The sequence below is a fragment of the Aquila chrysaetos genome, chromosome 20 (genome assembly GCF_900496995.4).
Source record: "Aquila chrysaetos chrysaetos chromosome 20, bAquChr1.4, whole genome shotgun sequence".
NCBI classification, from domain to species: domain Eukaryota; kingdom Metazoa; phylum Chordata; class Aves; order Accipitriformes; family Accipitridae; genus Aquila; species Aquila chrysaetos.
The window spans coordinates 201,038-226,788 of record NC_044023.1 but is presented as its reverse complement, the minus strand read 5'-3'; the positions used below and the strand labels follow the sequence as shown (position 1 = coordinate 226,788).

The 25,751-nt window shown below is 38.0% G+C and overlaps 1 protein-coding gene across 6 annotated transcripts in view; it reads right to left on the bottom strand.

Moving 5' to 3' along the window:
- Positions 1-3,421: 3,421 nt before the first annotated feature.
- Positions 3,422-25,751, bottom strand: part of BICD2 (BICD cargo adaptor 2) — a 98,977-nt gene continuing 76,647 nt past the window's right edge. Inside the window, exons 4-9 of one of the 6 annotated variants that reach the window (XM_030043486.2) lie at positions 25,206-25,658; positions 23,311-24,330; positions 22,109-22,260; positions 8,787-8,997; positions 7,108-7,183; positions 3,422-5,565 (exon numbers count right to left, since the gene is read on the bottom strand). In XM_030043486.2, the coding sequence (XP_029899346.1) occupies positions 7,136-7,183; positions 8,787-8,997; positions 22,109-22,260; positions 23,311-24,330; positions 25,206-25,658 (1,884 nt within the window). In that variant the 3' untranslated portion in view covers positions 3,422-5,565; positions 7,108-7,135. Of the gene's footprint in view, positions 8,998-22,108; positions 22,261-23,310; positions 24,331-25,205; positions 25,659-25,751 lie in introns of all 6 variants that reach the window. The other 5 variants (XM_030043485.2, XM_030043489.2, XM_030043490.2 and 2 more) reach the window with 5 other exon arrangements.

Here is a 25,751-nt window from a genome sequence, read left to right as displayed (position 1 = left end):
CCTCCCCAAGCTGTCAATAGCATAAGCTCAACAGTCTTGTCCCTGACAGAGATGTCTGTCTTCTAAATGGAGGGATATTAATGCTCGGTCTCTAAGACTTTGATAATTGGCTTAATAAAGGCTCATTGTTCATCTGGCAATAACAGGAAGCTAATGTTCTACTGCTGGATCAAATACTCTATGCCTTGATAAAGCCTTGAGCTGCATTAATTTGAATTCCAGGGTAGAAGCCATAGAGGAAAAATAAGGTAAATAACATCTGAGATTAGTAGAAGTTGCCTGAATGTTTACTCCATGTATTTTGGAATAAGGATACGAACTGTCCTAGTTAGAACAGTCTCATCACCAGAAATTAAGGGGAAAATGTTTGGGATGATGAAGTTGCCAAATTGAGCGTTTTCCTTAGCTGTGAGTTAGCATGCAACTGAATATTGGGAGACTGTTTTAACCTAAAATTTCTGTGTAAAAAATAGGGAGCAAAGTGTCAAGAAGATGATAAAGGAGAAACTATCTTTTTAGTACCAAGCAATATGAAGCAGCATATACTAAAATGAACAGTTGTTTTTCCTTCCCTCCTTAAATTTAAATATGGAGATTTGCAATTCCTCAAATACATTACTGTTTGAAAAGCATAAATAATCAGTTTTGAAAAAAGATTAAAAAATGCTTTTATTGAGAATAATGGATTATGCAAGTGCTAGCAGGAATTTATTTTAAAGAATTCTGCTCTTCTAATACGTATGATCTCTTTAAAACTATATACTAAATCATCAAAGTTTCTCCTGCCTGTTAAGCAGTTACAGTATTTTAGCACAGGACATTCACAACTCAAATGTCAACCTGCTGACATTTTTAAAAGTAAAAACAGAGATAGCTTAAAAATATAAAGTTGTTCAAAATTCTTGCAACAAAGATAATTGGGCAGGTACATTTTTGGCCTTCACAGAGTGTCCTTCTAACCCGATATTCGATTCAGTAAGAAGCCATAGTATTTGTGGGTTCTGCCCATAATTTTCAGCTTAGTTAACCAACTTTGATCCTTACTCTCTAAACTAGTGGAAATCTGGCTGTGCATGCTTATAACTCACTTCAGCCTAGCTTAAATTAATTTCATCTCTATGTAGCTAACTCAAGCTTCGCTTGAGCATGTAGCCTTAATCAGCAAGTAGTACATTACATATATTGTCCTAGTTAAATACCAGTACGTATTAGGTTTTAAGTAACATTTTAAACTTTCTCTCACATTTTCTTCAGCATAATCACAAAAATCAGCTTTCATTACACTGCTCCCACTTGGTATATTATCTTTACTTCAGAAATAGTCTATGTCAGCATCTAGAACCAGATCCAGCTTATTTGTTGACTTTTTTTTTTTTTTTTTAAAACACAGTTACTGGATCTAAAAGATTTTGCAACCACTTCACTTGATAATTATCAAATCTGATGACTTAGTTAAGAGCAGTATGTCCCAAAGTCACAGCGTTGGATAAGGTAAGGCTGGCTGATGCAGATTCAATGTACAAGATCAGGTCTCAGATTACCTTGGAGCTACCATGCTCAGTATACAAGGGGGAAAAAATTCCCTTTGCAGCTGTGATAGCTCCTTCTTGTGGAAATTTGCCTTTGCACTGAGAAGTGGCAACCCCCCTCCTTTACTGAATTTGCCTTTGCACTGAAAAGCGGCAAATCCCCTGGGAAAGGAGAGCAACTCTCTTGGAAGAAAAGAAAGGAATAGGATGAAGTAATCTTCTGAGTAGTTTGTCCATGAGTGTTTTCACCAGCAACAGTTAATGAATGTTTGCTTGAAGCTTTTGCAGATAAACATTCAATATAATACTCAAAATAATCATATTAATTATATACTCAGAATAATAATATTAACTACCTGCTTTGCTTGTTTTTGAGCTTACAGGTGATCTTTACAGTTTTTCATTGTTTTTGCTAAGTCCTTGGGTGGAAAAATACCTTTTCCTGGTCCTGTAGGTCAATTACATCATCAGCCTTTAAAAAGACCACAAGAATGTGAATATATTTTTGAAACTGTAACTTCCATAAATATTTGTGTAGCTGAATTTTACCATCTTATCCAGGGGGATCTCCAAAAAGCACCTAAATCTTAATTTTCTCCACCTTCATCCCACAAAACTAGAGACATGGGGACTTTCTGGTCTGCTTCTCTTTAGGCCCCTAAGTACAGCTTAAAGTCTGCCCTGTTTCTTCTCTGGGAAGTTAGTAGCATGTTTTCAAGCCTTACTTGCAAGAAACAAATGATCACTACTGAATTACTGAATCCCCAGCAAGCAGGAGTGTATATTAGCTGTCAGATTCCTTTCCCGGAGACTAAATACAGCAACATCTGCAGCCCGGAATGTAGCTGGTGACCCACCCTCCCAACTCAGCATAGGCGACATTCCCTCCAGGCACTGTATTTTTTCTACACAGAAAAGAGTCAAAGAAACCAATGTTTTAATTAATAGCCATTCACTAGACAAGCTTTTAAGCTAAATACTCTCCTTTTGTTTTCTTACTTTCTTACTAAAGCATTTTTGAATCACACCATTTTACTATTTCAACAGGTCTGTTCTTGTTCTTCTGTCATTTGCATGCATATACATTTATAAAATGTTTCTCCATTAGATCACCCTGCAGATAAAGCTCCCATTATAGCAAATGCAAAACTATACAGTCAGGACAAATGTCCTAGCAAATATGCTCTGCTAGTTTATTGCACACAATTCAACAAGTATTTTCATGAAATTATGTTGATGAGCTGGTATAATGCAACTGACTGCTACCAGTCAAATAGAAATGATAAGCAGAATAGTTCTAGGAATCCTACCTGAGAACATAAGATTTGTTAAACTATAGTATAAAACCACATTTAATATTTCTAGGGGCCAATATCAATTCATCAATCCAGGAATATCCTTGTATTGATGGGGCAAAACTTAGCCTTGCCCTCAGACTTTAAGCATAATCCTTCAGGGTTTTGGGTTTTTTTGTGAGTTTGTTAATTCTACTGGATAAACATCATCTTAACACATTTTGGAGAGTATATGAGGAATTAAGATGTAATTTCAGGAAGACTTGTCACCACTGCCACCAAAAGCATTAGTCCTACCCTTCCCTTTCCTGTACTAGTACAAGTGTTTGCATGGCTCTTTGGTGTAACAGATTAAACCAGTCTGATCAAGGCCAAAACTAATCCAGGAAGATCTCATGAAACAGCACAGAGGATGTTGCTCCCCAAATATGAGCACAAATGATTCATTTTCTAGTTCTGCAGCAAACTTAGTTGTAAGTTTCCAGTTTCTCTCAGATAAAAATTAGTATTTATTTAGCCCCACAATGAAAATAGCTTAGGAAGACTAATTAAAATGGCACTTTCTTAAAACACAAAAACGACAAGCAGAAAACGTGATTCCTTTTCTCTTTTATTGATACTGCCAATGTGACTACCTTTATGCAGGCAGATTGCTTTCCTACATTAAACATTTTTTTATTAATTTGGAAGTAAGGTTTTGCCCTCTATACCTCCTAAGGTTATCCAATTAACACACAGTTATACTTTTAAGTTTAAAAACTTTTAAGAATTTTCCACATTTTCTCTTTAACTTTTTTTTTTTTCAGATCTGTGTGAAGATTACTTGGCAAGAATACATGCATATGACGTTAAATGGAGACCAATCCACCACTAAAAGGTAATGCACATGAAACATAATACAGTACTTCGACATCATTTCAAATAAATACCCACATACAAATGTAGTTATTTTAAATGCAACAATATTTCTTATGAATCAATATGGTAACAGAAGATGGAAATAAAAGTCCCCACATCTAGGAATAATAATGCTTTTTTCCAGCAAACAGAAATCTTTTCCCCACTGTCAATATTATTTCAATTTGTACTTTTTTTGAGGAGTGGGAAGGCTCCCCCCCCAACAAGTACCAATTTAATCATTCATGTGAGCCTCAACAAACAGTAGAGAAATAGGTACAGCTTGTTGATGCACTTCTTCATTTCTGTTTCCTGAAATTACAATGATTAGATACAACATGCAAGAGAAGATATCAATGTTTTGTTGTTCACATTTGCAAACAATACTATGGTTAACTGCACCCACCACCATACAAAGCTAATATAACATCAATATTCCTTATATGTTCTCTGTACTGTTACCACAAATGTGTTAATACATCTTGCTCATTTGTTCACCATGAGTCCATTTGGTTCCCAAAGTGTATTCGGGTTTGTTTAGGTTTGTGGTTTTTTTCTCTATACCCCTGAATTTGCAAGGATTTGCATGGTGAAATATCATTGACTAACAGAATTTTTTACAATTCCTTGAATATATAATCTCTATAGTAAGACTACCCATTAAAAATGTGCGAAAGGGGAGTTCACTTTGCACTTATTGCTCCATGTCTTTAATAAATTCCAAAACAGCCATTCCATTTCTTCTAAGTTACAGGACTTAGACTAAGCTACTCTAAGAGTCTCCCTTAAAATGATTAAAGGCACTACTGGCAATAATTAATGACAGAAAGGCGCTGATATATAACACCCTATCATTGACAACTTTAGAATTTTTCTTTCTAAATGTACCATAATTTGGCACAATAAAATGAAAAAGTAACAAAACAATTCCAATTTGGAATTTAACTGGTATAGTTGTATAAAATTCTGTTAATCAATAATACTTCAACTTCCTAAAACCCAGGAAATCTGGAATTTATAGGTAATACTACTTATTTAATATTTTTCAAGTGCCTATTACTGTTTTAACCAGAGCAAAGTCAAGTTTTCTTCTTGTTACATTGAACTATTCCTAAGAATAATAATACAATATGAAAAAAACCCCAGAATTTGAATACCCTGGATTTCTTAATGAACATGGCAGTTAAGAAAAAAAAAAAAAAAATCAGTAATTTAAACATATAAAGCTTAACATTTTATAATTATAAAAAAAGCTGCTGAAGCACAGCACACAGTTTAGCAGAGCTCCTGTTTTTTTTGTTGAAACTCTTTTCTAATCACAATCTAGAGCCCCCACAAAATCTCTGCCACATGCTGATGTAGAATTCAAAAATCACAAGCCCAAATTGGAGAGAGACTATGAGCACAAACCACTGCATTTATATAAACTCTTCTACATAAGGAATTAAAGAAGCTAAAGAAAAATATCAAAATATCAAAAGTGCACAGGTTTAACAATCAGATAAAAAAAGAGCATCTGCAATGAGATAAGAAATTCCCCCATCCGAACATTTCTAGTAGATCATAAACTAATATGGTGATCATTACATTTGAAGTAGGTTTCTTCAGCACTTGTAAGTTTTCTTACTGCAGCAGCACTTACAGGTAAAGCTTGTTTGTTTTATAGCTTCAGACATAAAAGGAAAGTTTCAGGTAGTATATAGGAAAAGGTGTTTTCAAAAGTTAGGATCAGGTCAGTGGTTTCCATTCTTTGTGCAATGGGCTACCACTTTTAACCATAATGAAAGAGGTTAAGAAATGCTGTTGCACTGTTGGAAAGGCCTTCTCCAGGGACTACTCTACAGCTGAAAAATGGAAAAATAAAATAGCATTAGGAAAAAAAAAAAAAAAAAAAAAAAATCAGTGTTTATTTCTCAATTAAAGAACTGAAAACTTAAAACAACATGCTGCAAAAGCAGGTTAGTTGGTTGAGGGTGTCTGTTAGCTTACTGGGACAGAAGCAGCCATTTTAGCTCAGACATGCTTCCCAAGCCGATGAAACAATGCTTTATGGGGCTAGCCTGGAAGCAATAGCTTTGCAGAAAGAAGGTTTCTTACAAGTACTGAGTAAAGCTTTGCTGTTCAAGCACAAGTTAATGGCAATCAATGTGCAAGAAACATTTTCAGTGAAGCTTTAGGTTCTCCAGAAACATGCAGGTCAGTATATCATGCAGGCCAATGCAGAGAGTATCATTCAGAAGAAGAGCCTGCTTGCAGAGGTAGGTGACGGCTTAAGGAATTTTCCATGCTTTATCCCAACCCATTGAAAGTGATATGAAAGACTTACAGCAAATGTACATTTCAAGAAATTGTTAATCAAGAATTACAAGACTCAATCTTAAATATTATCTAAAAATACAAACAGCAGGATCAAGTCACCTTACCACCATTCCTCATTTCTTTTTATAACAGGTGCTACAAGAACTTAAGCCATAACCTTGACAAGCTCAAACAGCAGTCAGGTTGGCTTTTTTGTTTTTTAAAGATTCACAGAAATGAATGAAGATGGAAAAGACTACTAAGACTACTGGGCTAATAGCAAAATTGTTCATACTTGGAACTGAAAGTGTGAGCCAAGACTGATAGTAATAGTCACTGTCTGATAACATTGAAATCTTTACAGAAAGTTCCAATTAATTTGAAAAAAACCTAACAATGCATTCAATTAGCTTCTCCAATTTACCTTTTTGCCATCAGTATTTTGCAAAAATACTGCCGTTAGAGACACGGAAGCAGTGAATACTGTATTAAAGCTCCCTACCATAGTAGCAAAATTGTAACTGTTTCTATTGGAGCAGAGAAAGTTAGCACTCAAATGCCTGCTTTTACGAAGTATTTATAAATTATACTTAATGCAGGAATGAGAAGAATAAAGGCCTTTTGGAAGATTGTGCAGCAAAGAAGAGACAAGCAGGATTGAAAATTGTTAAAAGATGTCTCGCTTCTAAAATATCAAACCTGCTATTTAGCAATATTAAAGCTCAAATTCAGGAGAATTCAGTGTTTTCTAAAAAAAGTAATAATAGATGCACAGGGCCTAATTTCTAAAGCCAGAATTGCTATTTGTTTAAACTTCTCAAGCAGTGATGTTTGAGCAACATACTAGACTTAAATCACTTGGGTTTTTCTTCCTCCTCTCAATATTGGTAAATGCAATTCTGGCACTGGATTGTGGCATTCTGATGTTTCCCAGCTTTGTGGCAAGGTTTCTACAACTCCATTTGTTTAAAGTCTCACTGTATGAATTTAGAAGTCTGTCCTTCCCCACCCCCCTGCTATAATATCTGGGAAGCCAAAATCCCATGTGGTTTCCCCTCACTGGGAAAACAAGCTGTGCTCCTTATTACCTTGTATTAGTACTGTGATATCTCCTGACTACTTATAGGCAGAGCGGCAATGCACAGGAAGCAAGCTGCTGATCATCTATAAGAAATGGTAGTGAGATGAGGCAGTACCACACCAGGAATATTAGAATGGCTTTATAAAACATCACTATCAAGCAGACAACTGTGCAGTCTCGCATTGCTTTTAGTAATACTATAGGCATACAAAATCATTTGAAGGAGTACAAAATGAACAGGGCTTTACATTAAAATAAAATTTGAGGCTAGGCACTTTAAAACTCTGGTTTAAAGAAAAAAGTGTGCCTTGTTGTGCTCCACAAATTTTCCACAATTTTAGAAGCAACATTTTCAATCTTTTTCTCTTATGTAGGCACCAATTATGAAGTACACTTTTATATTATCAAACATACTGTAATTAAGTGGCTAAAAAGGCCCCTTAAAAGTTCAATAGCAGACAAAGGGTTTTTTGTTTTTAAAGATTAATATGTATACTAAGCTACTTCATAAATAATTATTAGCAGGATGATCTGGTTCAATTTCCTGTGCCTATAATGTAGAGCCCTGTGAAACATGTGCTTGCATAAGGAATGCAATATCTTTTGTGTATTTAAAAAAATGATCAGAGCTCTGAAATACTATCCTATTTAGGTTAATACTGAAAGCTGAGAAAAACTGTTTTGTGACTGACAATACTAGACCATAGTCACATTAATTCGACACATATACATTGTGTGGCTACAGTAATATATAAAACAGATTATTTCCAAAGTGTTATGCTTGCAAGGAGCAACATGAGACCACAAAGATCCTTTCAGGACATGACACTTTTCCACAGCATAACTTCTTAAAGTGGAACTGTCTACCAGGTAGGATCCCAATTCTTAAAACTTTTAAGTTTTACATCAGATGGAGTAAATATTGCATATTTTTAATAGAAATGTGCAAGTTTCTTCTGGTTAACCCTCTGAAGAGAGGGAAGCAGAGTGTAAATAGTGTACCCTACCAAGTTTTTTTCTAGTTGTTATAGCCTGTAAAAGCGTTAGGACTTTGGTCAGTGGTGATATGACGGCAAGTTCTTAATATCTGCCACAATAGGCAAATTAAGTTTGGTTCCGGTTTCAAAATACTCTGCATTTTCAAGACATACCTCTAATTTTAACATTTGCTTTTCACCACTTCTTAAGCCACAATAACAAGGAAGGTTTTCTGTTTGTTCCTGCCTGTGAAAGCATGTATTGAAGTATGCTGCAACCCTGCAGAAAGGATCACATTTGCACTATACAAACTACAATTAGTAGCACCAGATGTCCTATTTCGGGTGTACTCTTTTAACACTTACCATTAACAGCAAAACCCATACATGTTAATTGTGGAAAAAGCTAATTCCTTTCCACTATTAACTTGTTAATAGCATCCCCATACTTATGAATTAGTTACAGTTAAGACCACCATAATACAATTTGTATTACTTGGTTTGACAACATACTAGTACAAGTCAACTCACTGCGACATTAGATAGTGGGGATTTACGCTGACAGTTACAGCATAAAATAAGATGCATAATATGATTTTTCTACACACCTGGCCTAGTCACAATAGATTTTATACTTCTCACTACAAAAAACCTGGTTGTTAAGGACAGATCCTTCAGACCTGTCTCCGCAGGACCGAATATGACTTACACTAGGGTTACTGCTCTTGGCTTTGGAAGCAGATTTTGTGCGCACCCTTTTGGACTGCTCATGGTCTAGCTCCAAATGTTCCAGGCGCTGGGTCAGTGCCAGTTTCTGCTGGATAGCCATCCGAAGCAAGGAGTTCAGAGTCTTCTTCTCATCCTCAGCTGCTGCAAGCTGCCGCTGCATTTCATCCAGCTGTGTGACATATTCGTCACATCTGCAATGAAATACATCAATCTTTAGCAATCCTGTTTCCACCTACAAAACATGAATCCCTTGTGTCCGGCTGATATTAGCAGAGTGATAGTTTTGCAGTTGCTTGCATACACACTCTTTTAAACAGGAACTTCAACCAAACCTGTAGAAAATCACAATTACTTTTCACTGGGGTTCTTACAATCCCGCACTTGGCACTTCCGTTCATGCCTTTGAAGATGTAGTATAATTAACAGCATCCTTAGATAATGAAAGTACGGAGCCTGATATAAAAGCACTCATGTCTAAAGATTAGTAAGATGCCCTTCCATAGTGAGCAGACACAACGCAGTCAAATTACTTTTGTCTCTCCTTACGCAGAGACCACAACAGTTCTAAGCTTCAGGCTGGAAAGGGAGCCTGAGGGGAATAGTAGGAGTGCTGTAAAATGACCATTACTAAAATGGCTACTAATACCTTTTGATGAGCACCTGAACTTTGTAGTTTGTTACTTTACACATGGAGTCCAAATAACAAATTTCCAGTGGTGACTGAACAGCATTGTTAAACACAAGCATCTTCCATAGTTCTACTTTAACCTACTCCAATTCCTGCTGTAAAAATTCTGTAAGTAGTGCTTTATTACTGTTTTCTCTATAACAAGTGGCCTTTATATAATTGTTTTCACTATCAAAATTAATTTTAAAACAATTAAACAAAGGAAGCGAGTGTTACTGGGAACGCTGGGGGGGAAGCTGTATGAATGCCTGCAAGCTGTTTCATCTACAATCATTTTCACCAAGCTTGGAAGCTACTTAACTTGCACAGTGCATCATGAGCAATCTAAAAAATGAATGTCTTTACATGTAGATGCATATTTACTGCACATAGAAGACCAATTATGTGTATGGGTAGAAAAATAAATATTCATAGGTACCAGCTGGAATTTACAATGGCCACATCTGTAAAATACAACTTCCTCATAAAAGCAAAAATATCAGCAGAGCAGTTCCTTTTAACATTGAAATAGAAAAGCCCCTGACTTTAAGCAACATTTATCATCATTAAGTAATATAAAGCAGACTGGGGAAAAAAAAACCCACCACAAAACAAAACTGCATTCATATGCAGATTCATCAGCTGTGCTTATACTATCAAGTCCTGAATTCTGCTTTCTCTGACTTCAAATAGCAGGATTAGGCCTATATTCCTAATTATGTTTGCTTAGGAAGAAAAAAAGGGAAAGGAAAAATAGAATTTTATTTTTGAATACGTATGGAGATTAAACAATAACCCAGAAATATTCATATAAAACCTGCATGAACTACAACTGCAATGTAGCTTAGCATACCAGAAGGTTTTGAGTTTAGGGCCACTGTGTGAGCGGGAATCTATTCTCTCAAATCTCTGCGCATCCTGCTCTTGTGTTCATCGCAGTCTCTCTCATACTGTGGGGCATAGGGGAAAACCAGCGTGTGAGGCGTTTCTCTTTTTAAAAAAAACAAACCCAGGAACCTTAAACTTGCTAGAAGCCTAGCACCTGCCCTTTTCTCTTCATAGCTAGATCAACCTTACAAGGCAAAACCAATCCATACACCTCAGTAAGGGCCAGATCTTACCCAATTTACCATTAGCACTAGAGAAGAACAGACTGAAATGGCCCTCAGAAGACTGAAAAGATGAAAACGAATTTTGCAGGCGTAACAGTCCTCCCCTCCTATGGAAGATGGCACCAGCTCCAAAATGAGGGCATGGCTAGAGAAATGAATAGCTCACAGCATCATTGCTAACCTTGAGCCCTGTTGCTCTAGATTGTCAGAGATGTATTTTCTTCACTTGGGGGTGGGAGCAAGGCACAGACTAAAGATTACTGTGAGGCCTGAGAGCTATGGGGTTTCCCTCCAGTTTTCAAACACACTCATGACATTTGAGGTGAAAAGCACAAGTCTGGTTACATCACAACTTACCTTTCTGCTTTCTTTTCTACCTATGCCCAATTCCTTCAAAGCTCCACTACGGCAAACCAAGGGAATGTCCAGAAAGTGTTACCAATTCCTTTGAGGAATGCAATGGGATTGCTTCAGCAAAATATGATCTGGCACTGGAGTGATCTGTCCCATTACCCTCGTTTCATTCCCAGTATTACCCTTCCAAGAGATCTGGGCAAGGTGAAATTATGGGGAGGTTTTCCCCCCCCTTTCCCAGCTCCCTTCTTGTGAATCAAAATGTATCCACTTTTGTACAGAAGAGGAATTTAATTTAGACCCAAAATTTTCAGCTCAGTGAAGCAGTGTCAAGATTGCTGCAGTCTGTCTACTCATTTGACTTCCACCAGAGAGGTGCTAATCAAAGCCAACCAAGGCAAAAGTGGCAGATTTCTCCCCTGCTCCATTTAGAAAAAAAAAATAGATGATGAAAACAAAACCATTGCAGTAAAGCAGAGTAGGGACTTCCCACATGGTCTTGCTAATGTCCCTTAATCCTCTTCTCTAAACATTTCTGGTATTACTCAAATGCCTCTGATCAAACACAGTTGTGCCAAATCAGATAGCTGACTGGTAACACAGACAAATACTTGTCAGAGTCTAGAAGGCAGTAAAGTCATTCGCATGTGAGCCAAGTTATAATTAAAGCCATGACTTTGACTCCAAAAGGTTATTGTAGCAAGCCATTGTCTCATCAAGCTTTCTGTTAGCACAAAGCTTTTAAACATCAAATAACTGTCCTTAGAAATTAAAAGGCATTCGCTATTTCAAATATCTAAATTAGCGTGCTTTTTCCCCCCCATAAAACTCTATGCAACGAGTTTTTCCTTCCTTTCCAACAAAAAGGAAGTGTTATCAGTAGCATACATGCAGCTGCAGTTTCTACTGTACCTAATAACTGTTCTCTCATATATAGGAGAGGACTGGAGAGAGGCAGGAGTGTTAACTACTATGACTACACACAGTCATGCATCCTGAATCTGTTTTCCTGATCTTTACATCAAATGAAATTATATAGCCTCAAAACCAAACCTTCTCCTGGTGCAAGCATGGTTGTCCAGAGTCAGAGGAACACTACACTATGCAAAATACAGCAATAGTTCACTCGAACAGAACAAGTGAAGGTTGAAAAGTTTCGTAGCAGTGGATGTAGTCATTGCGTGCACAGGTGGACTGGGATCTGCCCTACTTACTTCCTTCCTGCTGTTCACTGACTCCCAATTTAATTTTCTCAAAAAAAAAAAAAAAAAGTTAGCCTTCCTAAGCATGTAAGATGACACAGCCTCTAGCACTACTTTAGCTTAATGCAAAGCTAGTAGTAGTAGCCATGGCAGCATAGTTTTGTGGTATGTGTATCTGTATTTTCACTGCTTTAAGGATAAAACAATAAAAGATCCTTCCCTCTTACAATTTCATTTGCCATGTGCTGAGCTACTTCCCAGCTGTACATTCAATACAAAAATCATCAGAAGGTCAGAACAGAAAATGTCTTTGTTTTAAGAACACCTTTGAAAGAAAATAATTGAGCTTTCATGCTTTAAAGAATATGAAATTAGCATAAGCCTGTTGTAGATCTACACATTCACAGTTTTAAGGGGATAGTGAACACAAGGCTTTGATGTTTCCTATTCTCTTACGACTGGTAATTAACAATAACAAAAAAGGAGCTTAAGGAAACATCAACTAGATTTTTAAAAACAACACCAGCTAAAACAAACATCGACACAGAGGAAATAAATATCCTGAATGTTAAATGTAAAGATGAGAAATAAAAACTAAATCCTCTAGAACACTACCTGAAGCCAAATTATTGAAAAATATAACAATGGGTCGTCTCGTTTTCAAAAGCTGCATACTGCTACTTCCCACAAATGCCAGTCGTGCCTTATTTCTACATACCATTTTATTTAAGCTTTAGTGTGTACTATATTTAATAACATTTATAGCTAAATTTACTATTTAATCAAGATCTGTTCCAGAAAAAAAAGTGATGCAACCAAATGCACCTGGGTATAATTATACTTCTTCCCCCTCCTCTGCAATCAATATGAGGACCATATGACAACTTCCAAGAAAGCAAGACAGATGTGACTGAAGGAGACCTTTTGAGAGAAGCATCAACTACTTTTAACTTCTACCTCAGATTAAATTGTCAACCTACATAAGAAATTAAAATACAGAGGATTAAAATCACAATTTTTTGGCTTTATGAAAAACTGGGAAACATTAGCAGAGAAGCAGTTAAAACGACATCTAAATGAGCATTGCCTGCATTCGGCTATCAGGGATATTAGCCACCTGCTATTTCAAACTGAATCTTTACATTAGAAATTAAGATTAAAGACTGAATTTTAACACCTTCCCCCCACATCCCCCTTACCTCAACCCCTGGTGAAAACCAGCTCATCTGCAGACAATGCGACAATTTTTTATTACCAAAGGAGGAACATAGGGAAGAAGATTATAGCAGTAATAAAGCTACTGAATCTCCTTTCACAAGGTGGCCTTCTACTCTGCGTTGTGTGGCAAATGCAGATGAGCCCCACCATGTACTGCAGAGCTGTGGTCCTCAGCACCAAAGTAAGATTTAGAGCCAGTCTATACACAATTTTGATTTTTAAGTGGAAGAACACAGAAGGTTGTTACTAGGGTGTCCTGGTTTCAGCTGGGATAGTTAATTTTCTTTCTAGTAGCTGGTATAGTGTTGTTTTAGATTCAGTAGGAGAAGAATGTTGATAACACTGATGTTTTCAGTTGTTGCTAAGTAGTGTTTAGACTAAGTCAAGGATTTTTCAGCTTTGCATGCCCAGCCAGCAAGAAGGGAGGGGACACAGCCAGGACAACTGACCCAAACTGGCCAAAGGGGTATTCTACACCATGTGATGTCATGCCCAGTACACAAACTGGGGGTAGTGGGGCTGGGGGGTGAGGATCGCTGCTCAGGAACTAACTGGGCATTGGTCAGCAAGTGGTGAGCAATTGCACTGTTCTTCACTTGTTTTGTACATTCCAATTCTTTTATTATTATCACTATTATTAATACTATTATTATTAATACTATTGTTGTTGTTATTATTATTATTATTATTATTATTATTATTATTATTATTATTATTATTAGTTTGTTCCTTTCTGTTCTATTAAACTGCTCTTATCTCAACCCACGAGTTTTACCTTTTTTTTCTGATTCTCTCCCCCATCCCACTGGGGGGGGGGGGGGAAGCGAGCGAGCGGCTGCGTGGTGCTTAGTTGCTGGCTGGGGTTAAACCACAACATCGGGATTGATAGCAGAAAACAGGCACACCTTCAGAAACTAGATCATAACTATTATCGCACCCAATCTGTCTGAGCTGGTCTCTTCTGAAAGAGCTCACGCTGGATAGAGTTTGGCATATCCATAAAACCAAACACATTTGTTTTTTAAAAAGTTGTTGAAGCAGAAGTATTAAAAAGCTTAACCCCACATATTATGCTCCAGGCAGGCGAGTTTGCCACATGTGCTAGTCCAAGTGCAGCCTCACCAGAACTCATGCAGACCTGACTGCAGGACCAAGGCCCTCTGCCAGGTCAGCGTCTTCTAGACATTTTTAGGAAGTATACTAAGCCCATCTCTTGCCTTGGTTTGCACAGCTGTAAATTGTGCAGAGAACACATTCTCCAGTAATGTGTTCTTCAAGAATCCCTGAAGAACAAAATAAAGCACAAATCCTGAAGACAGCAGAAGAAAGAACACCCCAGATTTAGGTAGTTCAGGATTACAGATAAGCAAGCTCAAGGGAATATCTATGGAAACCTTAGCCAACTGCTAATCCACAATTACTTCCTCAATACCTTGCACTGAAACTCATCTGAATTGTATATTTAAAAGGAATAAATGCTGTGGCCTTTATTTGTATAAATCATTGTGATTTTCACTAAGAATGGAGAATAGTTTATAACCAGCTACAGTTTTCCAGAATGTTCATAATCAGCCATGTGTAATCAATGTCCATTAGTAAAAGCTATTAAAGAAAGTAATCAGACCACAAATCTCTCTTGTAGTTTGAAACATATGGGAAGAATTATCTCCTGCACTGAAAGGGAACAATCAGCCCCACACTGCTGGACACTACAGCTCTTCTAAATTTCCACCGATAAAAACTCTCAATAAGAGATCATAAACTTTTATGGCAAATTCTGTCCTCCTAGAATTCAAAAGAAAACTCCTTTCTTTTTTATATTTAAAGGTTGAAGTTAACAATCCTATGCCACTAGATTAGCAGGAAGTTTAAAGCTATTGCACAGGCAGGACATTTTTCCCAGTTCTTCACTGAAAGGGGTAGCAAGGGGTAGAGGATCTAATCCTAAATTCTCCACCCCTCTCTACCCTATACCACTGAAGCTGTGCACATGCTCTGTTTTTTTACAGACTATGAGCACTGACACTTCCTATTAATTGCCAAATGAAATCAAGACTTGCCTATCTAAAACACTATGGATACAACCAACTGCTGCTGCAGTAGTCTGCCATGTAAGGTACTTTAAAGTAACCCACTTTCCGTTTTGATTAGAAACAAAAGGGCGGACAAGCTACACAACAAGAGCTGGCATTGTCTTTACTCTGACTATTTCTACGGCACCACTACATCACAGGAACACCTCCTGTGTTTTACTCTCCTTAACAGCAGGCATTCAAAAAAGAAGCACCACAGCACACAGGAATTAGTGATGTGGACACAGCTGCTTTGAAAAATATCTGGGAGAAGAGTGCCAACTCATTGTAGCAACCCAGGTCCAGGGTCTATCTACAAAGGGTACCTTCACCAAGGTTGAGTCTCAATATATCCAGCATTACTTGTAGTAGACATTTTAATTGCCAGACACATTTAGAGTCTAGAGCAGGCACATCAGTGTTATAAACGTGACTATGTGCAAGACATCACTCATGGTTTTTTGTTGCATGTCTGTAAGACAGTCAAATGCCTTTGTCCTGCCTGGATGTCTCTTTGCGTTCACAAGGGTGCTGGCGGCCCAGACATTTTTCTCTCCAGACATCATTTATCACCTCTAGATCTAGCACCAGGAATAGGAGGCAAATGCTGTTACTCCCATCTGGGAATCCCATTCTGGAAATTTTCAAAGTCATATTTTCTGTGTCTGGCTCCTCTAAGCATTTATCCTATGGGTATTTTTAGAGAAGTTGAATACTTTTACTGTGTGGAGTCCAGTATGAAGACCCTTTAGCTATAATTCTCAGTCCTGTGAGGACTCCAATGTTGTCTGCATGAATTTAAACTCCTTTATATTCTGCAGGCCTTTCATGTCCATGAACACAAGAATATTTTCCCAAATGCTTTGGATACTTGGAAAACTGACAGAGCTTGTATGATTCTGAACTGATGTACGTATTCATTTGAAACACCTTTTCTCCATTAATGTACAACAGCTAGCTGCTAGATTCTTGTGTGTAATCATGGATTTGTTTCTTCATCACAAGCACTATCTTGTCATTTTAATCTCATGTTACATGCTGTCAGTCTTTCCAGTATGTTCTAACACTTGCCACTTGTCCCCTTGCTGACTTGTTGCAGAGTTTGTCTCTCCCTTTATTTACAGTTTATGAAACACTGGAACATGGGGATAGCGATTAATTACATCTAGGCACATTTGTTCTCTACTTTTCAAAGCCTTTTGCTTCTGCTGGATTTCTTTATTACTGTTCTGTCTTTATTTTAGAGGGATGAGAAATGTCTGCTCTCTTACTATCCTCGCTTGCTCTCAGGCTCTGGAAAAGAAACACAAAATACATGAACAACAAAGTTGAGAAACCTCTGTCTTTAATCAGAGGAGTGGAGATGTATCCTAAGTCACTTCTCAGAGCCAGCTTAATTTTATCAGGGTTTAATAGGACAAATGCAACTTCATATGAATATAATTTTTCAGTTTTGTTGCCCGACCTCGAGCAAATAAGCCAGCTTTACTCCATCTACTGCAAGAGTTTGGCTATAATCTTGTCACACAGGAGGTATTTCTAGAGAGAAGAGATTATGGCGTCCTCCCATGAGTGCAGGTAGTACTTAACATGCAAGTTAAAGAGACAAGAAACTTGCAGGCTTATCAAAAGACATGAAAACAGCAGAAAAATAACACAGGGAAGAGAAAGGTGAAAAAACATGTTGTACTTTCATTGTGTATGGTTTCTGCTATATTCTACATTTAGTAGAATTTTTGGAAGGATGCTTACTCAAATTCTAGCAAATCAGATTCAAGGAAAATATTAGCATAACAAAATAAAATAACCTTTGCTTTTTAAAGTGCAAAATTGTGTTTAAACTGTCTTCTTGTCCAATCCATGACAAGCTTTTCTCAGTGCATTCTTTTCTTGGCCCTGAAGTGATGGCCATACTGGCCTCCTGTTCTTCATCTAACTGCCCTTTAAAGACTTTAACCTGAATTGCTAGTTGATGAATCTGTATACCTGTGCTTCATTATCACTTGCAGTGTACTCTGGAAATTGCAGATTCAGAGGTGTTCCCCAAACAACTAGCAAAAACATACAGTCTTCTCACTCCCTCCTTCCTTACTGAAAATTCAAGCTAAACAAGCCTCAGGCTTAAATTTCAAGCTGGATTTCTCTCATCTGTTTTGATACCATATTTTTTCCCCCATAATCAATTTTAAGAAACCTATGCTCTAATGTGCTTGCAAGTTTGAACGACAAATTGCTTACAGGCAATCTACAAACATATCTTGACCTACAAGACAAGGAAACTGTGCTTCACTCCCACCCCAAATCATTAGAAAAACAGCACATACTCACTTCAAGTTCCCTCAAAGTACTCGGGAGAAGCTCTTTGTGTAGGAAAGAAAGGAATCAGTCTTTCTTTGACAATATTTTAGAAGATGAATTAGTTTATCTCAAATTTTCTACTACCCCCCCCCTCCTCACACTTAAGTGGCAATTTATATTGTTCTGTATAAAAAAAAAAAAAATCTTCCAATTTTCTTAACCTACTAAATGAGAGTTACCAAAAAATTTAACCCTACCATAAAATACTTTTGGAGGTTAAATATTTTTGCCAGGAAAAGACAACAGCAGCTTGTGGCTCTGTGCTCCCTATGCACTACTTTGAAGTGACCTGAATACTACCAGTGGTATCTGCCTCTAGTCTGGGAACTCCTGTTCTCACTCACTGCTTCTTCCTTACTTGGTGCTGTTAACATAGGGCATTGGTCACATTAAACTCAATAAATACTCAACAAACACTTTGAAAGCAGCCCCTTGATTCATATATACTTGAACAAAGACCTGAGTGAAATGAGTTAACTGCAAATGTGTGCTCTTTATACTTTTTTTTGTCGTAGCAATGCAATTAAAAATCAGAGCAGTTCAAACTCTTGAGAGTAAACACTGTATTTTAAAGACTTATTCTGCCTTTTGGAAATTTCCATTGAAGTTTTTATTTGAAAACAAGTTAGTTATTAGTTTATACTGTCTGCAGTAAAAATTCCAAATGAGTGACTTGTGTGAAGCCATATTTTCTTTTGCCAATTTGCAAGGATTTATTCTTTAAAATACAGAACATACCAGGTATGTATGTAGTACAATAATACCCAGGTATTACTGTAGTTCAATGTTGCAAGTGTACTGTAAAAGTGACTGCTTTCTTTGCAATGTTCACTCTCATGTTCATACAATATACTGTTTTAAATTCCTAAGTAAATACATTCATAACTCTCAAAACAGTAACCACTGTAGTGCATTTTGTATGATGAATTTTGAGAAAGATTATTTTGGGAAATATTCTTTCAAACAGCTGCTCCAGATAGCAGGTAAAGTACAGAAGCCAGATGGTATCCATAAAGAGAAAGTACCACCACTTCACATCTTGTAATAAAGCTGAAGGCTGCACCCTAATGAACATTTACTGCATCATCGTCAGGCCTTGTTTATTTACATTTTGCAGAACCCAAACTGCCTGTTAGCAAGTGCAAACCTACTTGACAAAGTAAAACAAAAAAGATATTCAGCTTCTGTTCGGATTTTAAATGGAGAAGTGATTGCATCTTTTTTTTCTGGTGAAGAGAGAGTTTACTAATGAAGCATCAAAATGTTTGACTGTAATACAGTGATACATAAATACCTATTACAGTCTAATTGAGCAGATAAATTCCATTTTCAGCTCTACAGGGCAGATTTTAATCTGGCTTCCAGTGCTTTCAGTCTGTTTGTACATACAACAGGAATAAATGTGTTGATTAAGGAAATCTGGACTTAAACAGGGCAGCTATTGCATGTACATCTATAGTACATTATGCATATCTTGATTTATTCCTTTGTATGACAGTTTAATTTTAGGCGTACAGTGTTGTCTAGAGCGCTGCAGCAGTCCCTCAGTACTGGAAGCTGTTAATCTGTGTTTTGCAAGCCTGCCTTTGTCTCCAGGCTGAGGTCCTATTGTATTTTCATCACTTATTAAAAATAGCTGGTAGTATTGCCAAATTAGTGGGATTAACCTACTTAAAAAGGAAATTAGGTCAGTTACTATATTCATGCCCAGCCTTCAACTCTCATGTATTGTTACAGCTCTCTTGCATCCTACAAAATTGGTGTCTTCCTGTGGAAAATACTTATCTGTGTGCACCAATCTGCTTCATCCCACACTCAATACAACACTGAAACAAACACGGTGGGATAAAGGCCCCATCACTTGTTATTAGTCTCTGCTGATACAAACCTCTTGGCCAGAGAAGAAACACGACTTACTGTAGACTGTTAAGAGGTGCTCCATTAGCAGGTTGTTTGTGACGCTGTCAAATACTTCTGATATTTGAAACACACCTAAAAATCAGACTCCAAAACAGTTTTTGAGGTTATCTTCACCAAAGCACCTAGGAACATCCCTTCCACACCTACCTTACCTGAAACAGAGACTTAGATGAAACAACCACTGACAGAGGAATGCACTTGGCCAACCACCAAACTACTAATCCTCTCCGACCAGAGATCAGGGAGGGAAGGGGTGACAGTACCCTACCTGCAGTAATAAGTCTTGATAGCTATTGTGGCATATGAAACACTGGGCACACTGGGAGAAAGAAGCAATTCTTCATGCTCTGTGCAACGGCCACTGTCTCAGGCTAGATGCAAAACGCAAGGCCCAGCTGCTTATCTGCCATGCAATGATCAGGAATGCAAGCGCTCACAAGACGAAAGGCTCAGTGGACCACATGTCCACTCACTCCATCCTCAGCTTTCTGAGTCCTCCTTTGCTCTTGGCCCTTTATTTTTTTCCACTACAGTTACTACTTAAAGCGTAAATTCAGAAATGACAATTGTTCATTTAGGCAGTGACATCTGTTGTGCATCCCCAAACAGAGCTCACTCCTGCCTCTAATCACCCACAACTCCCTGTGAGAGCTCCAGGATAGAGCTCTTAAGTCAGTTGCTTTCAGAAAAACTTTATTCTGCCTCCAATTTCCCCATGCCAAGGAATCCTCATCATTGTCTTGCCAGGAAAAGGACAAGATTGACCTCTAGATAATACACCAAGAGAAAGGCAGAGAGAGAATTACCCCTCTGGCATTTCTCTGACAATTCTTCCTCTCCCAGACCAGTTCACAGTCACTCCCTCACATTCACACTGAGGCAGGAAAATCAACGTGTAGGGAAAACATACTGCAGTTACATGTAACTTAGCCAGCGCTCTGCATCTAGGAAAAATAACTGAAAGTTAACAGTATGCTTTTCCTCTTTCCTCTCAGCTTCAAGCTGATCTACAACTAACAAAGAGATTGCAATTTCTGCATATTAATTACACCCCAGGAAAGGAGAGAGAGAGAGGAAAGAAAGTAGGACAAATCCAGACTGTACAGGGCATTCCTTTCTCTAGCATAATGAGCTGCCACAATTCAACCTTTAGCATTCCTTGGTATCCATTTCTTCTTTCCATGCTTACCCACATGCAGAGATATTGCTGAGAAAAGCTGAATCACCAGGAAGTCTAAGATTACTCAAGGAAGGAACATGAAAGCTGCTGCAGAACCACCCCCACAAAAGACCATACAGAAAAGCCTCAGGAATCCTCATAAGCACCCTCGTGATTCCTTACTATGGTGCTTTTTAGCATATGACAGAAAGAAAACCTTTTCTGTTTTTTTGTTTGTTTTTGGATTTTTGGGGGTTTTTTTTTGGTTTTTTTCTTTTAGTGTCCAGAGAAGGCAGAGAATGAAGCAGCATACAGCACATACAGACTCTCCCATACCCTTGGGTTAGCTTAAGAGAAGTATTTAGGTTACATTAAACAGCATCCTTTACAGTCTCTCTTCTCCATCTTCTTTAGGCAACGCATGGAATACGCAGGCAAATGAACATTGCCAGGGGAGTCCCTGTGAATCCCACTGAGCTGGGACTGACAACTTTTAGATAAAGATTTTTCTTTTCCTGTTTTCCAGGATCACCTCCTCACAGGAGCCAACTGAATGTTCCTTAGCTGTGAAGAAGATCTGGATTTTGTTAACATGATGTTGTTGCCTCAACATTCCCCAAAAGAAACGTGCAGACTTAAAGAAGTCGTCAATGACAGTAGCAGTAAGCAACATGCAGATCAAAATAGCATTTATCACTTCTACAGCACGTGACGTGTCAGCAGGTATTTTTTGTCTGTTAACACCACAAAGCACAACTAAGAAGCAGAAGCAAGTTCCAAAGACATATGCAACCCAATCAGCTCACACAGGTAAATGGAATGACAGAGATGCCAACTGCAGGATGGACAACCTAAGAATAACAAGATGTTTGCAACATCTTTACTTTTTTCTGGATCATTACAGTTCAAGCAGAGTCACATCTTCATTGCATAATAAATGCTCATTTTGCATTGTTAAATGTCACTCCTCCTTAGAGTTAATGGCTTCAAGAACCAGGGATAATCTTGCACCCAAATTAAATAAATACCTCCACAACAACTTCTTGTTTTGTAGCAACATACTATATCCCTGGCATTTTCCTCATCAGTCAGAACTTAACGCAGACAAACACTGTAAGCAATGAACTTGGAAAAAGGCACCCCACCCTGCCGCTCTCAGCATGGGTGGGTGGGCAGGATGTTCAGCTCTTCTCCCACACAAGCAAGGAATGACATTTTGCAGAGTTTATATGCTCTTTACCTTGTAGCAAACATTGCTCTCAGGGAAGAGAAGGTAGCAGCATCTTCTTTCAAAGCCTTCAGCTCATTTCGCAGCTTCATCATTGTCTCCGTAACCATAGCTTTCTCATTTTCATACTTGCTTTTTAAGTTGGCAAGGGCTACCTCTGCAGTCTGTTGTTTACCAAGAAGAACAGAAATGTACTAGTTAATGGAACTCTTCACAAAGTGGCTAGCTAATACATTTCTAATCACTATTTGCATAATTAAACATTTACTTTGTACTGGAATGTTAAACTTCTGGTCAACTTTTCTTGTACAGATTAAATTTAATTTTTGAACACTGGAAACAGATTGAACATATGGGTCTCCTACTCCCATTAACCATGCAGTAGCATCTAGGAAGTTACAGAATATACATTTAGTGACACCTGTCTCCAACTAGTAAAAGAAATTAAACTTTACATACTTCAACACAAAGAACGAAATAGTCTATCAGCATTTTGCCTTACATTTTGGGACAGCTTTATTAAAATGTGCAAAAGAAAACTGAAAGTATCTATAAATTTCTTAAACAATGCTATACTGGTTTTTTTTTTTTTGAAGACAGCTTCAATTTGCACTATTTTAACTGTAGAGGAGACAATGAAGCATGTCACATGGTGACTTAATGGTGGTTATTTTCATCTACTGCACTGCTAATGTATATCACATGGCACAGCCCAATCGCCAAAGACTAATTTTACCTTTCCCCCCTGTTATTTTGACCATGTTCTTATGTCACATCCTCATCCTGGAAGGCTTTCTTTTATTTTGCAATTTGAGAGAGAACAGTACTTAAGTTTATGAACTCTTTTAAGGGTAACTACTAGAATTCTTTCAAGTAAAAAATAAGATTTACCTCTTCATTTTAGGTGTGTTACATTAAATCCAATCTAATCTAATTCAGACAGGCAGTAGATTGAAGCTACCTTTAAGCTTAATAAAATCTCATGAGTACGTGACAAGCAAAAATCTGTTAAAGCCCCAGCGCTCAGCTTTACAGCAGGACAGCTGTGTGCTTCTAATTAAACAGCCTGCTTCAGCCTTGTACCAAACAAATATCAACAACAAAAGCCCCAATGAGTTGAGGGTATGGCAGTATGACCTCAAAGATAAATTCTCTTGTTATTTATGACCTAATTCTCTGATACTATAACCTTCACATCTATAACAGCTGGTTACCTGTTTGTTGGCCTTCAGCACAGTTCTCAGAGTTGCTATCTGTTCTCTCTTGGTGCTTAGCAGGGACTTCAACTTCAGGATTTCTTCCATGAGAGCTTCCTTGTCTTTATCCACCACTGGCCCAAGTTCTTGAGTGGCAACACGCTGCCTGGACAACTCAGTTGTTCTGTCCACAGCAGCTTGCAGGTGTTTGATCTGATCCCGAATTATAGCGATCAAGTTGTAAATGTTCATCGGTTCCTTCCGAGGATCTGACACAGGAGATGGCAGAGATGACACTGGAGATGGGCTGCTGTCGCCGCTTCCATTCTCTGCTTTTCCTAGCTCTATAGTTAACAGCCCTTTAGAAAGAAGAATGGGAGACCTTCTTCCCTTAGTCTCTGGACTACTGCGTCCACCTTTACCTTCCTTGTAGTAATCTAGCATCACTCTGTTTGGAGTTTCATTGTTGCACATACAGACATGGTGGTATAAATTGGCCAGCTCTTCGCTGAAGGTGACTAGTTCATCTTGGGCCACACTGAGGCTGCCCTGTGTTTCTCCAGCAACGTCACTGACTTTCTTCAGCTCCTTCTCCAGTCTGGCCACCTGTTCTCTGTCATGCCTACTGGATTTTTCTAGTGAGGTAATCTTTTCAGTGAGAGCTTGGCTCTCAGTCTCATACCTGTTCTTCTCTTCCTCATACTTAGACTCACATTCTTTGTATTTGGCCTTAAGATTTTTGAGCTCTTCTTTTAGGTCAGTAATCTCTGCCACAGCCACTTTGTACTTGCACTCCAGGATCTCTGGCCCATTGATGTCAACCTCATAATAGTCTCCATCTTCATGGCTGTCTCGGTCCTTCTCATTGTCAAGGGCAGACTGACGTTCCTTGCTGACCTGGAGCTTCTTCATTGCGTTCAGGTTTTCTGTGAGCCTGCCAACTTTCTCATGCTGCTCCGAGAGGGCCCCCCGTGTATTTTCCAGCTGCTTCTGAGATTCCTGTAGCGTTGTTAACAAGTTCACCTTTTCTCTTTCCATCTGAAATGCATGAACACAGACATCTACTTAAAGGGAACTGCATCACTTAAATGGTTTTATTGTAAGAGACAGAAACTTAGCCAAGGTCCATATGGCTGCAGAAATCTGATCGCTTGCACATTATGGAAAAGACTATTTAATTCATTATAAAACTATCTCAAGCACAGTGTTCCTTGCCAATTCTTTCTCATTTCCACTTCAAAATGCACATTTTTACACATTTCTTCCATAGCTGATGCTCTCATTGTGAAAATATCCTTTCAGCTGAAGATAAGCTAATGGTTACTGTTATCTTGCAAATTATCAAGTAAATATTAGAAAACATGCAGCTAGTCTACGGTGGAAGCTTGGAGCTTCATGAGAGACTCAGAAATACCAAAACTTTTAAAGTTTCTCCTCTGAAAGTTCTTATTTTGAAAAAATCCAGCAATTTTTTCCACAAAGGCTTTTTCTTCTAGAACACTTAAAAAAAAAAGCTTGACAAAATAACTTTAAAATGTTTCCAGGCAACACAAATATGTACCTTGTTTCAAACTCTCCAACCTCCCAATAGCACAAATATAACACAGAAATACTTGGTACTGATTAAAACTTCATGTTCTTTGAACTAATTACAGAAAATAGTTATGGTGTACCAAACTCCTTTTGATGAAGATGACTGGAGTACTATCAATTTTTGAACAAAATACAATATTTCTCGCTAGTGACATACTGACAAACATTTAACATCCTCAAATTTTAAATCAATCAGAGCCTTTACAAATATAGTTCATACTGTACGGTGGCCATGTGAGATATTGAAAAGACTGAAATTACAACCCAAATAAACTCTAGCAGCTATTTGGAAGTACACGTTGTTTAGAAAACCCATTTACCTGTACAAGCTGTTGTTTCAGCTTCTGGATTTCAGAAATGTTTAATTCACTCAGAAGATCTGAAACCAGACTTGGGGCTGGAGGGAAGCTTTCATTTTTCTTGGGCGTTGATGTACTATTCTTGCCATTGCTGAGTTTGCTGAGGCAGTTCTGTTCAAATCCATTCATGATTTCATCATTATTGGGCTCTGTGGCTTCATCGCTGAACTTCAGTCCATCCAAAGAGATGTTCAGGTGGCTGTTGTACATGGAGTCGTTGATGTTCATGTAGTGAGAGAGCTCCTTACGAAGATTGTTCTTCTGCTCCCGCTCTGTCTTCAGCGTCTCTAAGGCCTCCTCAAGCTGGCGTTCGGAGATCTCCTTCAGCCGTATGGCATCTTCTAGCTGGCTGTTGAGAAATTCTGTTTCCTCTTCAAGCCTTTTGATTTCATGTTTCAGGCCTTCAAACTCCACCTGGAGATATACAAATAGAAGGGAAAAAAAATCCCTAATGAAAATGTCTGCCTGCAAGGCACCAAGTAATTTTACTTTTGAATGTTTGATTTC